Raw genomic sequence first — 14,381 nt, 5'->3', positions numbered from 1 at the left:
AGGACCTATACCAGATTTTCTTCTGCATTTTCTTATCCAAAAATTTTTGTTGCATATTTGTGCACCAATTTATATTGTAGCTGACAGTTTTAATGCTGAAACGAAGCTAGTTTTTCCCACTTTAAAATGAATTTTTGCATTGAAGCGCTCTTGATTTAATGTACAGGGACCGAGGAGGATTGTTCAGTCCAGACGGGGGCGAGGAGAGCCCTTGGGCAACTCCCTCAACGCCAGCAACCCCTTCCTCCCCACCGACTCCCACTGAGGCAGAGGGTGATGGGCTCTCCTACAACCAGCGCAGCCTCCAACGCTGGGAGAAAGATGAGGAGCTGGGAGAATTGTCCACCATTTCCCCTGTTCTCTATGCCAACACAAACTTTCCTACTCTCAAGAAGGACTACCCAGGTTAGTGGGAAAAGCAACACGAACATATACATCTTGTTTTTTTAAATAAAGGTTATTAAATGAAGTTATTATTAGATATTGAGCAGATGTTTAACATTTTCTTGGTCACAGATTGGGCTAGTCGCTGTAAGCAAATCATGAAAATCTGGAGGAAGGTGTCAGCTGCTGACAAGGTTCCATATCTGGTAGGTTTTTTTTTCAGTTGATTTATATTTAACATTTTGCCCCCACAGTTGAAATTTAGTCAGTAGTGCCATGTTGTTGTTTTTTTAGTTTTTCTGTATTTGATTATATACTCTCTTCTACCAAATGGTACCCTCACTTCCATGCAGAGAATTTCAAGGGAAAAATAAGTAAAAACGTGAATACAGGAAGTTGTCGTTCAGATTTAAATGTCCAGTGATTATTGGTCATTAAAACCTCATTGAGAAATCCGACACTGGGATTGTCCTATTTCAGTGAAATAGGACGTTTGTCATTTTCATATTGCAAATCGGTTGTCTGTTCTGGCTCAGAAGAATCCATATTGTGAAGTGTGCATACCATAAAGTATAGTTTTAAATTCTTTAATATCCACGTCTAAACATTTCATTTTTTATTTTTTTTTAGCAAAAGGCCAAAGATAACCGAGCAGCTCAGAGGATCAACAAGGCACAGAGGGTTTGTTAACTCATTAGTGTTCTTTTTGTAAAGGTTAATGAAAGGCTCTCATCATTTGGAGTTCAAATTGTTTAAGTTTTCCATTCTTTTTTTTTCCCACAGCAGGCAGAGAGTCAGGTGTGCAGGCCGGTCAAGACGGAGCCGGGTCGTGTGAAGACAGAACGGCCAAGTTTACATCTCCAGATCCCTCCGCCTTCAGGAGCCACATCAGTCTCTTCCCAGCCTAGCTCTGCAGGAAGCCCCTTCCCCTTCCCTCCAGATTCAGGATCATCCTCCGTCTTTTTCTCAGACGGACCTGTAAAGACTCCAGGGTCAGCTGAAATCCGCACTGACCCTTTGGCCAAGTTTCCTCCTCAGTCACCTCAGTCTTACTCCCACCCAAACACACCTTTTTCTCATGGCGGGGCCAGCCACATACAGGTCTCTTCCTCAGGTTATTCTGCTTCCGGCCCACAGGGTCCTCCTCAGGGACGGCCAGCCAGTCTTGGCCCCTTTGACATGCAACCAGGAACTCCTGGAACCCCCAGACGGGCACAGCAGGTCGATCCATACTTCAGATCACAGCTGCAGCAACAGCAAGCTCATCTCCCACATTCACAGCAAGGCTCTCAGGAGTCCTTAGGACCTCCAGAAAGTCCTCACTCCAGAGGTGCTGGACTCGGGGAGTCGCCCATCTTCACACCACCCCATAATACCCATTATGGAGACCCTTTCAGAAACCAGCAAGGGATGGGACGTTCAGAATACGGCTCTCCGTCGCCCTCGGCGGTGGCTTCCTCACCAGTGAGCGCAGGGCAGTACCGGACTGATAGGAGTGTCGCGTCTCCACGCTCTTCCACAGTCGGAAGGCCCGACCTATCCACCGGCTCCCCCACTGGAATGCTGGAGTCTGGAGATGGTTTATTCAAGGCACCTTTGACTCCAAGGATGCACCAAGGGGAGGGTGTTGCCCTTCATCCTGGAGCATCCCCGAACCACCCGTCTGAAGGCTACAGGCATTCTCCCTCCCACCCTTTCTCTGACCCTCACTGTCAGCCACAGCTGACTCCTAGAACGCAGTCTGGGGACAACTGTTCTCACGGGTCCCAGAGACACCCTGTAGGCCAACAGGAACTTTGTCCAAGAGTTCCCTCCAGCCCACAGTCACAGGGCAGCTCCCAGTCGCCCCACACTCCTGGTGGCCTGTCCAACGATGCTTACTCTGTTCTTTCTCCTGCTACTCCTCGTTTCCAATCCCCAGATCCTTGTTCTCAGCCACCCTCAAGGCCACAATCTAGAGACCCGTTTGCTACAATTCACAAACCCCCTCGTCCAACATCAGAGGGAACTGCGAGCTACAAAGGCTCACCGCAACCTAACCAACCACCCCCACCCCATCCCAACAACAGTTCAGTCGTGGATCCGCTCTCTGGGAATCTGTCAGCACCTTCCAGTTTTAACCGCAGCCCCACCGCAGGAGGCTTCCAGCTGAACCAACAGCAGGGTCAGCCACAAACTCAGCAGAGCATTGCGGCTGAAAATTTCACCTCCAGAGTTCCACCTCGTTCTGGAGCTCAAGAACAAGCAGTTATCCGTCCTCCGGATTCGAATCCTCAAGCAGCCTTGCCAGGCACTCAAGAAATTCCTGACATTTCAGCAGTACAGGATCCTGCATTAGTAGGCCTCAGTCCCCCTGAGCTGGAGAAGCACCGACAGGTACTTAACTGTTCGTCAATAAAGATCATTCTGTGCGTCTCCTTGGCTTTTGTTAATCAGCGTTTCTTTTTTCTTTTTTTGTTTATTTTAGCGTCAGAGACTGAGGGAATTCCTGATCAGACAACAGATGCAGAGAAATTCCATTCGGCAAGAGAAGGAGGCTGCTGCTGCTGCTGGAGGTGCGTCCCCTGGCTGGTCTGCAGGAGAGATGGGGGCCTTTCAACATGACAAGGCCCACAGAGCACCACCGCCATACCCACAGGTACACGCTGAGCCCGATGCTGCTGACGTAAAATACCAGACCTGAGAATGAATAAATGAATAAAGAATGCCCTCTGTGTTGAGTGTTAAACACATTCATGCAATCACTCACACATCAACACAACAGCCATTGAGCAATGTGAGGCTCATAATCTTGCTTCAACCACTGATGTTCTGAGTAGCGCCCCTCAGCCACAACCTCAGATGCAAAATAAAGTCTTTATCAAAGAGAAAAGGAAGAATTCACTTACCCTTTTTTTTTGTGTTAACGTACTTTAGGATCGTGTAGCTGTTACTGCTGCTGGAACTCCAGCTTCTGTAGCCGCTGGAGACATGGAGACCAAGCTCGTTCGCCCACCATCAATGGGAACTCCTGCTGTCATGGATCCCAGTGCACTAAGGTAAGTTCCTCATCAAAGTATATTCATGTTTGCTGTTAGATAATAAGATGTTGGTCCCCTTCTATTTTAATAATCGTAACATAAATGTAAGATCACATCAGCCCTGTTTTAGGTTTTCTTCGGTGTTTACTATTTAATTAAGACTCTTTTTTTTCCCCCACGTTTAAAGCACTCCATGGTTTATCTATGAGTTATAGACTTGAGTTGTTGCTCCTGTATGGCCTCTCATCACTGGACAGAGCTCTTCTGACTATCCCTGAGTTCAGGCTCAGAATAAACGGCTATATGACTCCTCAATTCTAGAATGTCCAGCCTGAGGGAATGAGGCTGATTGGATGAGTAAATTCTTTCAATGCACTTCTAAAAATCTACCTGTTTAAAATGCCTTTTATTCACTCCTGTACTCCATTTTATTTTATTCATGTCCTTTTATTATTTTTCTTTACAAATCTATTTACAGTTGTTGTTGAGAGGGGAGCTATTCCATTTTAATCCGTTTTACTTAAGTTTTTATTCTTCTGACTGCCTAAATTTACTGCAGTTTTATTCTGTATTTACAATATAAAGTATTTTGAAGATGATATTTAGGAAAAGTGCTATATAAATAAGCTCTATTGGTATTATTTTGACATTTGTTTAGTTACAGTGATGCTGTGTCTGTAGACGCATATGTTGTTAACAAGTAATGTCACTGAAACTGATTGCATATTAATATTGTTATATAATATTGAGTTTAATATAAAGATCAAAAATTGTTCATCTCCCCTCATGAGTCGCATTCATTAGTGTTTTCTACACTATAAGGTGCACCTTTAATGAACTGTTTATTTTATAATTTATTTCATTATATAAGGTGCATTGGATTATAAGGCACTGTACGTTTATGAGAAAATTATAGGCATTTAGGTATGCCTTATAGTGTGGGAAATACTGTACATCTTTAAATCTGTAGTACTATAAAATGTTAAAATGGAAGCATGTGTTCTCTTTTGTTTTTATTTTTAGGCCACCAGGGCCTCCCAGACCTCAGGGCATGTTTGCACGTCCACCATTCCCACCTCAGTGGCAGAGTCAAGCACAAGGCTCAAGGAGGTTCCCCCAGCCCGCCATGGAAGCGATGGGACTAAGGCACAACCTTAACCCTGCGGTGAACATCCAGGGTACAGAAGGCATGGTTAGCCCTAACTCCATGACACCAGGACATGGAGGAGAGACCATGCAGGCAATGGGCCAAGGACCCCCACCACAATTCATTGAGTTGAGACACAACTCACAGAGACTACCTCTACGCCCCCAGTTCATGCCTCGTGGACCCCAGCCTCGACCACGTCTCTTTGTCCCACAGCAGGAGATGGCAGCAGCCTGTGATGTCCAGCATCCCATAGCTCAACCTGGTGGTCTTCAAGCAGATGCCTCACAGCTGGGGTTACAGCAGAGCGGACTCGCGGTTGGGATCCCTCAGCAGTCCACAGGGCCTTTGTCACAACAGCCCCATATTCGACCTGAGGCGACCAGTTCCACTCCAAACCTCGCTGGCGGTGAGCAGCATCACGTTTCACAACAAAATGTCATGCCGCCACAGCCTGCAGCAGTAGAAAACAGTGAGGATCTGCCAGAGTCTGACCTGGAGGCTCTTGGGGATGCCCCAGGTGATGGAGGTGTCGATGAGGATGATTTGGCTCTAGACTTGGATCCTGACAAAGGAGATGATGACTTGGGCAACTTGGACAACCTTGAAACCAACGATCCACATCTAGATGACCTGCTTAACAGCGATGAGTTTGACCTGTTGGCTTACACCGACCCTGAGCTGGACCAAGGAGACCCTAAAGACGTCTTCTCAGACCAGCTGCGGTTGGTTGAGGCGGAAAGCGAAGCACCGTCATCTTCATCTGGATCTGTGCTCGTTAAAGTGGAAGAGAAACTCAAGGTGGAACCGGGGTACAAGTCGGCCACAATAGCCCCCTCCACACCTGGGGGATCTTCTGCCAAACCTACCGTAAAGACTGCTGATTCTTTCAAGATCAAAACAGAGGAGACGTCTCAGCTGCAGTGTGGACAGACTGTGGTGAAGGATGAAATAGGAGAGGCTGTATCGATGCTCCTCGGTGGGACCACGGCATCAACCAAGCCGGCGCAGCCAGAAAACAAGGCAGCTTCACTCAGTTCTGTTCGTTTGGGGGGACACCAATACCCCCTGCCAGGCCAAACGGATCCACTTTCTTTTCCCCCAGCTGCCCCAGATGCAAATATTGTTGATGATTCACTGGAGCTGCCTGATGTAGGCGGACAACACTCCCCCGCTGTAGATTTAGCAAAGGTAGAGAGTTCTTTAGACGGTGAACTGCCTCTTCTGATACAAGACCTGTTGGAGCATGAGAAGAAAGAGCAACAGAAGCAACAACAGCAGCAGCAGCAGCAGTTACAGCTGGGTTCCCTCCACCAGGGAGGGATGGTGTCACACTTTCCTGGTCTCTCAAGTCAACAACCAAACCCACAAGCGTCTGGACAGCTGATGCTTCCACATCACCATCGTCCACCAGCCCAAGCCATGATGGCTCAGCCGGGGATTGTGCCTCGTGCTCCACACATATTGCAACAGCAGCAGCAGCAAAGACTTATGGGAACTGGAATGCCACCTCCTCCTCACATGAACATGGCCCAGCAGCAAGCTATGATGAGGATGGGACAGCCTGGAATCCACACAAGTCTCAGTCATCAACAGCAGCCGCAGCCGGGGGTTAAACAGTCACCACTGGCAAACAATTTCTTTCCAGATAAAGGTCAGTGCGTTGGCTTTTCAATATTGGTATGTAATTGTGTCCTTTTAATGGACTAATATCAGGTTTTGTTTGTTTGTTTTAGATTTAGACAAATTTGCAACAGATGACATCATGGATCCTATCGCTAAGGCAAAGATAATGGCACTAAAGGGTATCAAAAGAGTGTTGACACAGGACCCAATGGTTGCTCCTTCTGGCATTAACAGGTACTATTGTGGGGGGTGAATAAATTCAAAATAGATTGTCACAATCAGTTTATGTATGAGTAAGAGAAATTCTAAACAAATATTGGAACTATTTTTACTGCTTCTAAGGAGGTTATGTTTTTATCCCTATTTGTCTGTTTGGTTGCAGCTTTCTGTCTGTTCTTAAAAGATTTAACTATATTTTTCGAAAGGGGTAGCATTTTGAGGAGCTGATTAAACTATCTGGGAAGTCAAGTGTGGAAATGGCGCAATGCTTTGGAAACAGCATAGCTTTTAGGACCATTTTCAGTTCAGTGCAGTTATATTATAGTTCAATGTTTTATGTTTTACTTTCTCTTCAGGCAACAGGTTTCTCTGCTTGCTCAGAGGCTGGCCTCTGCCCCAGGATCAGATTCCAGTCAGCTTGCGTCTGGACCTCCGAAGGTAGTGAACACTGCTTTTCTAAAGTAACTGATTTACTTGTGTTTTGTATATCTAGACTTGTTTGGAATGCTATATTTTTTGTCTTTAGGAGGGAGAAGCAAGTGATCCAACCCAGTCAAGGCCCAACCCTCCTCAGTTTGTGCAAGGAATCATCAGTATGTTCTACAAATGCTGTCTTTTGGAGGTATATTTCTGTCTCCATACTCTTTAAAGGATGTATTAAATCATCCTTTTTTTTTTTGTTACAGATGATGCAGAACAGCATCAGTACGAGGAATGGCTTCTGCACACGCAGCAGTTACTTCAAATGCAGTTGAAATTTTTGGAGGAACAGATTGGAGTTCACCGCAAATCACGCAAGGCTTTATGTGCGAAGCAACGCACGGCTAAGAAAGCTGGCAGGGAGTTCGCTGAGGCGGACGCAGAGAAGCTGAAGCTGGTTACAGAAGAGCAGAGCAAAATTCAGAAGCAGCTTGACCAGGTCTGTGTGTTTTCCTGTTTCGTTTTATTTTTCTAACTTTTCCATCTGATGTAATTCACATTTCTTCACAATCATTCTGTTTATAGGTGCGCAAGCAGCAGAAGGAACACACCAATCTCATTGCAGAGTACAGAAGCAAACAGCAGCAGCATCAGCAAGGTTCGGGTCTTCTTACTCCGGGCCATTCTTCCCAGGGGGGCGGCCCACACATGTTTCCCAAGATGCCCGGCCAAATCGTGATGGGCCAACAAGGAACACCGGGAATAGGACAGCATCAAGGAATGATCCGCCAAAGCAGGATGCCCGTCCGGATGCCCCAGGGTCAGCCTTTTATCGGGGGAGCTCAACCCCAGCTTGGTGCCAGTGGTGTGAGGGCCCCGGGGCCTCCTGGGGCTGCAGCAGGATTCTTCCCACAGGGGCCTGGAATGCAAGGTGCAGATCCCAGAATTCTCCAAGAGAGACAGCTTCAGCATAGGATCCAAATGACAAAGCTCCAACAGCAGCAGCAGCAGCAGGTGATGATGGGCCAGCAGCCGATGCCACACCCAAATAATCAACAGTCTGCCTTAATCGCTCAGCCGCAGCCCGCTATGATGGGGAATCCACTTCTGGCCCAACAACAAGCCAACACCCAACAGGCAATACCCACTAACCAGACCAATCAGCACAGCATGGTGCAAGTTCCACAAGGAATGGTCGGAGTTCAGACCGTAGCTTCACTGCCTCAGAACGTAGCAGGTGGACAGCCCGTTAACCACGCCCAAGCCATTATGGCAGCCCAGCCGGGGATTATGGGAAACCAGCAAGTTGCGCTATCGCAGCAACAGAGGCCTCAGGTGATGATGGGTCAGCAGGGAATGGTTGGATCTCCAGGTCATCCTGGCCTCAGGGGTTCCCAGATCCAATTGACTCCACAGCAACAGAACATTCTGGCCCAACGGATGCTGGCATCGCAGCAGCAGCAGCAGAGCGTCGCAAAGAATTTGGTCCACCTTCAGCAGCAGCAGCAGATGGCACAACAAAGACAACCAACGCAGGTGATCAGTCAGTCCTGTCAAGAGCAAGGAGGGCTCTCCCAGCCCTCCACCCCGCAGATGAGGTCCTCACCGTCCACCGGAAGTGTCACGCCGCAGCCGCAGGGCCCTGCAGAAGGTCAGATCTCGGGCCCCAAAGAGAGTGGGATTCTCAGCCCTGATTCAAGAACACCACCCCAACAGAGTGGACCATCCACTCCCAATCAGGTGACCCAAATAGGTCCCACAAATGATCATCAGGCTGACTTGGGGAGGCAGCAATTACAGCAGCAGCAACAGCATCAAAACCAGGGTTATCTTTCCCAGCAGCAGCAGTCAAATCCGCAGTCTGTACCCGAGCAACAAACGGGTTTGATCGGAAACAAACAACCTGCTGTGTTTCAGCAGCAGCAGCAGGTCCCACTCCAGAGGCAAGGTTCCCTCAGGGTCGACAAGCCCAGTTTGATGACGGTAGAAGAAGAAGGGAAATCAGTGGATTTCTTAGCTCAACCCCAACATCAGCAAACGGTTCAAAACGCCATGCAGCAGCCGCAGGATCCCAACATGCAGCAGCAGATTCTGGGCCAGAACCATCCCGGCCAGCCACAGCCCGTTTTGATGAGCCAACAGCAAGCTCTGCTGGCCCAGCAGCAAAAACAGCACAGCATGATGGGTATGATTAGAGCCCAGCAAGGGATGATCGCACAGAGGCCAGCACTTCCCTCTGGACCGATCCGCACTCCCATCAACATTCAGGCTATCATTGCTCAACACCCTCAACTCCGTAACCTTCCGCCAAATCAGCAGATACAGCACATCCAGGCCATGATCACCCAGAGGCAGCTCCAGCAGGGGCAGATGCTGCGGATGTCGATGGCTCAAGGTCAACAAGGTCAGCTAAGATCTCACATGCCGGGAGGGCAGGCGCCACAAGCCGGGCAGCAGATGCCAGGGATGGAAGGCCAGCAGATGCCATGTGGGGTGATGAGGAAGCAAGGGGCAGTAGGTGTGCAGCAACAGCCAGGGATTGTGGGACAGCAACCCAATGTGGCTCCTCAGATGCAGCAAGGAATGATGGTCCAACAACAGACACAAGGAGGGGAGATGATTCAACATATGACAAGAGATCAGGCAGCAGTGCCACCCTCTCCCGTGGACAGCAGCCGCCTGGCGAAGCCGATATCTCCGTGCCAACCTTCTGGCAACACTCCTGGGGATCTGCAGCGTCACACGTTTAATCAAGCTATGGTCATGTGTCCACCCACTCCCAACCAAAACCAGCAGGCTTTAATGGTAGCCTCTGCAGGTCGCATGCAGGGCTCTCCATCTCATGCATACTCTCCAAGAGGTCCCTTTGGCGTTAACCCTGCTCACCCAGCCTCACCCCATTCATCCCACGTCTCCTCACCGTCCATAGCTGATAGTAGGGCTGGAGGGGAGAGTCCATACAGCCAAATAAAGGCATCTCCACTCAGGTCACCTGGAGCCAAGAGCCCACTTGATTCTCCGGGACTGAAAACAGAAACTCAGACATTGGGCACTGAAAAATCTCAGTCTGGGTCAGTTATCCCTAACGGTCCACAGAAAAGCACGAATATTCTACAACAGTCACAGGCAGGCGCTGGGAGCCAGGCTGCTCACGCACAGCATAGTTCTAGAGTCGGGGAGCTGTGTAAGATTAACCTCCAGAACATTAAACAGGAACCAGGAGAGGTTCAGTGTGACGGTGCGACAGCAGCTCATCAGGGTTCCATAAAGCGCGAAGCGACAGGAGTCATGGTTACATCTGGAAACAACACCGGCGGGATTAATGCTGGGATTGTGTCCGGAGACCCTGAGACTCAAAGCCCCCGGACTGAGACCGGACAGCAGCTACTTCAGAAACTCCTCAGAACCAAGAACCTTCAGCTCGGCGCGCAGAGGCCTTCTGAAGGCATTCACAGTGAGATCAACGGTCACATCAACACCAAACTGGCAATGCTGGAACAAAAGCTCCAAGGGACTCCCCGCAATATGGAGGTAGGCTGTTCCTCAGTGCTGTTACTTCTTTTACCCTCATTTTTTTGTGTGTGTGTGTGCGTTCTAATTCATCCTGCAAATACTTTCACAGGATTTGCAATCGATAACAAAAAGGGCTCCTGTACAAAAGCCAAAGCGTACCAACAAGGCCACTGGAGACCGGGGGCCAAACGCACGGAAGAAGAATAAGAAAGAAGAAGTAGGGAAAGGTGCAGAGGCCTTGATAAAGCAACTCAAACAGGTACGAGGATTGCAAAATGTAATTTTAAAAAAAATTTCATTATTTTTTTTACCATTGATGTTCTGAGGAGTCCATTTTCACATCCAAAGCGATGATGTATTGTAATTGTTAGTGTTCGTATGTCCGTATGTCCGTTCATATGTCCACCAAATATCTTTGCAACCGTTGCACATAGAAAGATGAAACAAAAACACATTACTCAGGCAGCAAATGGGATAAAAATGAGATGATGTCCTTGACCCCGAGAAAACTAGGTCAAGGTCAAATTTAATCTTTTGTACACTCAGGAACCAGATAAGATAGAAAGACGAGGGAAAAGGCCAGTGTGAGTAAAACCATAGATCAAAGCACCAGCTTTGATCTATGAAAGTAGGTGAGTGCATGAGAGCACTAGCTTTGATATTTGACTTATGCAAGTAGGTCAGGGTAAATGGTGAGTTTAGGGGTGTCGCGGGATGTTGCAGTCTCTGGTTCTTGTTTTGTAATTGTGACTAATGGAGATTTGCCCCCCCCCCCCCCAGGGCCTCTCTCTGCTTCCCCTGATGGAGCCGTCAATCACTGCCAGTCTGGATCTGTTTGCTCCTTTTGGAAGCAGCCCTGCCAACGGCAAAGCCCAGCTCCAAGGCTCCTTTGGAAACGCTGTGCTGGACAATATCCCAGACTATTACACTCAATTGCTAACCAAGGTATTACTAAATTGCAATCTGTTTCTTTTTTTTTTTTTTTGGCTAGCTTAACAAGCTGTGACAGAAGGCTGTTTCTACAACAAATTGTTTTATGATTTTGTGTCTTTACAGAGTAACCTCAGCAACCCGCCCACACCTCCATCCTCTCTGCCACCCACTCCTCCACCTTCTGTGCAGCACAAGTTGCTCAATGGAGTGACTCCTGGGGAGGAGCTCTCTGAGGGTCAGAAAGATGCAGAAACGGCAAAAGAGCCAATAGGTAAAGCCTTTGGACTTTGGCACAAAGAAAAATGTCGTATTAAATCTGCAGCTGTGTATTCATTGGGTTTACATGCTGTTACAGAGGAGGTGAAGAGTGTTGACATTCTAGCAGCCCTCCCCACCCCACCACATAACCAGAATGAGGACATTCGGTATGAGAGAATCCTCCTGAGTTGTTTGTCAACCAGAATATGTGACTGAGTGGTTATAATTGTCGGAAATGTATTTTTAACAGGATGGAGAGTGACGATGAAGATGCCCCAGAAAGTATCATCCCAGCTTCGTCCCCCGAGAGTAATGTGGGAGAGGAGACGCCACGTTTCCCTCACCTACGGGAGCCTAAAGAGGAGGAGACAGAGAGAGCAATATCCCCCATCATCCCTCTAATACCTCGAACTGCCATCCCAGGTAGTTTTCATTTAGTTTTAACAATTGCATCTATTTTTGTGTCTTGAAATACCGCCCACAAGATTAAAATTTACACCTTTTTTTCCCCCATAGCATTCCCAGAAAACAAACCACTTGATGCCAACGATGGGAAGGCAGTGTCCACGTCTAACCATTGGGACAAGACCAGAAGCAACGAGGTGTCCGTTACGTTCACGCTGTCCTCTGCTGCAGCCAAGGTACCCATGATCCTGCCTCACTCGGTTTAAACGTTCCTGATCTTCCTGCAAAATTAATTACAAGTTGGACTGACATTTTGTCCAGAAACTAAACCACGTGATGATGGCCATGGCCCAGCTGCTCAACATCAGGATGCCAGGTTCTTATGAAGTCACTTTCCCGCCCCAAAACCCAGAGATGCCTGGAGTTGATGTTCCTGGGAAAGGACCCGGCCAGTCAGGTATTCAGTTAGAGACTCGTGCAGTCTATAAACCAGTTGTAATGGGTTAGGATGTTCACTTAATCACTTTGTCAGATCAAAGAATGTGACATTTGTGCTGAAGCATTTTCTTTTTAATGAATATCCATGGAAGGGAACAGATATTTGAAGTTTATTCCTCTGTATATTCAGACTGTTGTTGTCTTGTATTCCAGGGGCGCTGTGTGCAAAGGATGGTGCTTCCCTCAGTCAAGACGAGTGGCTAAAACAATTTGATGTGACTCTACCAGGCTGTACTTTGAAGAAACAAGTGGACATTCTTGCACTTATTAAACAGGTAAGTCTTTACTGTCTCACCAGAACTGAACTTCTTAAAGCCGTCAGTCTGACCTGTGTGTGTTTGTCTCCAAGGAATTCCCAGAAACTGAGGAGAAGGCGGTCCTGCACTGTTACACCACCAACGTAAGCGACTTGGACGTGCGTCACCTACCCAGTATACCCGTGGAGGAATCTCCACCCCCGTCTCCATCGCCTCCGCATCCTGAGATCTCCGCCCCGGTGTCATCTGGCGATGCCGAACCTTCTAAAAAATCCTCTCCTCCATCTCCATCTCCGGCCAGCCCCGCCTGCGTCCAGATCAAGGTGGAGGCTGATCCAGATGTTAGTCACCCGACTGATGCTGCTCCCCTGACGGACGTCACAGAGTCAGATGTTGCTGCTCCAGATTCAGTCGTGGATCAAGCCTCGGCCGCTGCTGTTCCAGATTCTGCTGCGGTTACTGAAGCTCACCTGAGTCCTCCTGCTAAGGAGGAGGACATGGTTGCGGATTTAGCTCAACATCCCGAAGATGCTTCTACCAATGTGGAGTCCCCTAAGACTATCAAGCAACGCAGACCCCTCTCTCCTGATGAGGTGGTGCATCCTAAAATGAAAAAATGGAAAGGGATTCGCTGGAAACGTCTTCAGATCGTCATCTCGATACGTAAGGGCGGCTCTAAAAAGGAGAACAGCCGTGAAGTGTCTGAATTAATGGAACGGCTACGAATCACTCTCCGACCGGACAGGCTCCCTCGCGATAAACGTAAATGCTGCTTCTGCCACGAGGAAGGTGACGGCGCCACAGACGGTCCTGCGCGGTTGCTTAACATCGACGTGGACCTGTGGGTACACTTGAACTGTGCCCTGTGGTCCACCGAGGTGTACGAGACACAAGGGGGCGCTCTCATCAACGTGGAGGTAGCCCTGCGGCGCGGATTACGGACTCTGTGTGCGTACTGTCAGAAAACTGGTGCCACCAACAGCTGCAACAGACTCCGCTGTCCCAACGTCTACCACTTTGCCTGCGCCATCCGAGCCCGTTGCATGTTCTTCAAGGACAAGACCATGCTGTGCACGCAGCACAAGCTGAAGGGCCCCAGCGAAGACGAACTCAGCGCCTTCGCCGTCTTACGGCGGGTCTACATCGAGCGCGATGAGGTGAAACAGATCGCCAGCATCTTGCAGCGAGGCGATCGTGTCCACCTGTTCCGTGTCGGCGGTCTCATCTTTCACGCCGTCGGTCAGTTACTCCCGTCCCAGATGGCGAATTTCCATTCACCCACGTCCATCTTCCCCGTCGGATACGAGGCCACACGCATCTACTGGAGCACTCGTCTCCCCAACAAACGTTGTCGCTACCGCTGCCGCATCAGCGAGGAGGACGGACGACCCCTGTTTGAGGTGCGGGTTTTGGAGCACGGCATGGAGGACTTGCAGTTTTCTGACACGACTCCAGATGGTAAGAATGAATCACACCCACTACATGTCACACAGCATGGCTGGGTTTTTACTGCCGGTTACAATCCTTGAACTGTACATATTTCACCATCTTTCTTTAGGTATCTGGGACCGAGTCGTCCAGCAGGTTGCTAAACTCAGAGATGAATCCTGCATGTTGAAGCTGTTCACAGAGCATCTCAAGGGAGAGGAGATGTATGGCCTCACGGTTCACGCCGTCATGAGAATCACTGAGTCGGTAAGA

General features: G+C 48.7%; 1 protein-coding gene across 1 annotated transcript in view; it reads left to right on the top strand.

Moving 5' to 3' along the window:
• Nucleotides 1-14,381, top strand: part of kmt2d (lysine (K)-specific methyltransferase 2D) — a 29,651-nt gene that overhangs the window by 10,372 nt on the left and 4,898 nt on the right. Inside the window, exons 29-50 of the mRNA XM_068326804.1 lie at nt 167-405; nt 517-590; nt 1,015-1,065; nt 1,168-2,760; nt 2,852-3,022; nt 3,301-3,422; nt 4,428-6,205; nt 6,288-6,411; nt 6,753-6,834; nt 6,923-6,989; nt 7,083-7,315; nt 7,402-10,347; nt 10,439-10,588; nt 11,110-11,274; nt 11,386-11,533; nt 11,618-11,687; nt 11,771-11,943; nt 12,037-12,161; nt 12,247-12,382; nt 12,577-12,698; nt 12,773-14,138; nt 14,239-14,375. Coding sequence (XP_068182905.1) covers nt 167-405; nt 517-590; nt 1,015-1,065; nt 1,168-2,760; nt 2,852-3,022; nt 3,301-3,422; nt 4,428-6,205; nt 6,288-6,411; nt 6,753-6,834; nt 6,923-6,989; nt 7,083-7,315; nt 7,402-10,347; nt 10,439-10,588; nt 11,110-11,274; nt 11,386-11,533; nt 11,618-11,687; nt 11,771-11,943; nt 12,037-12,161; nt 12,247-12,382; nt 12,577-12,698; nt 12,773-14,138; nt 14,239-14,375 — 10,072 coding nt within the window. The remainder of the gene's footprint in view (nt 1-166; nt 406-516; nt 591-1,014; nt 1,066-1,167; nt 2,761-2,851; nt 3,023-3,300; nt 3,423-4,427; nt 6,206-6,287; nt 6,412-6,752; nt 6,835-6,922; nt 6,990-7,082; nt 7,316-7,401; nt 10,348-10,438; nt 10,589-11,109; nt 11,275-11,385; nt 11,534-11,617; nt 11,688-11,770; nt 11,944-12,036; nt 12,162-12,246; nt 12,383-12,576; nt 12,699-12,772; nt 14,139-14,238; nt 14,376-14,381) is intronic.

Source organism: Antennarius striatus, chromosome 2 (assembly GCF_040054535.1).
Source record: "Antennarius striatus isolate MH-2024 chromosome 2, ASM4005453v1, whole genome shotgun sequence".
Taxonomy (NCBI): domain Eukaryota; kingdom Metazoa; phylum Chordata; class Actinopteri; order Lophiiformes; family Antennariidae; genus Antennarius; species Antennarius striatus.
The sequence above is the reverse complement of the archived record's forward strand: the minus strand, read 5'-3'. Positions and strand labels throughout refer to the sequence as shown.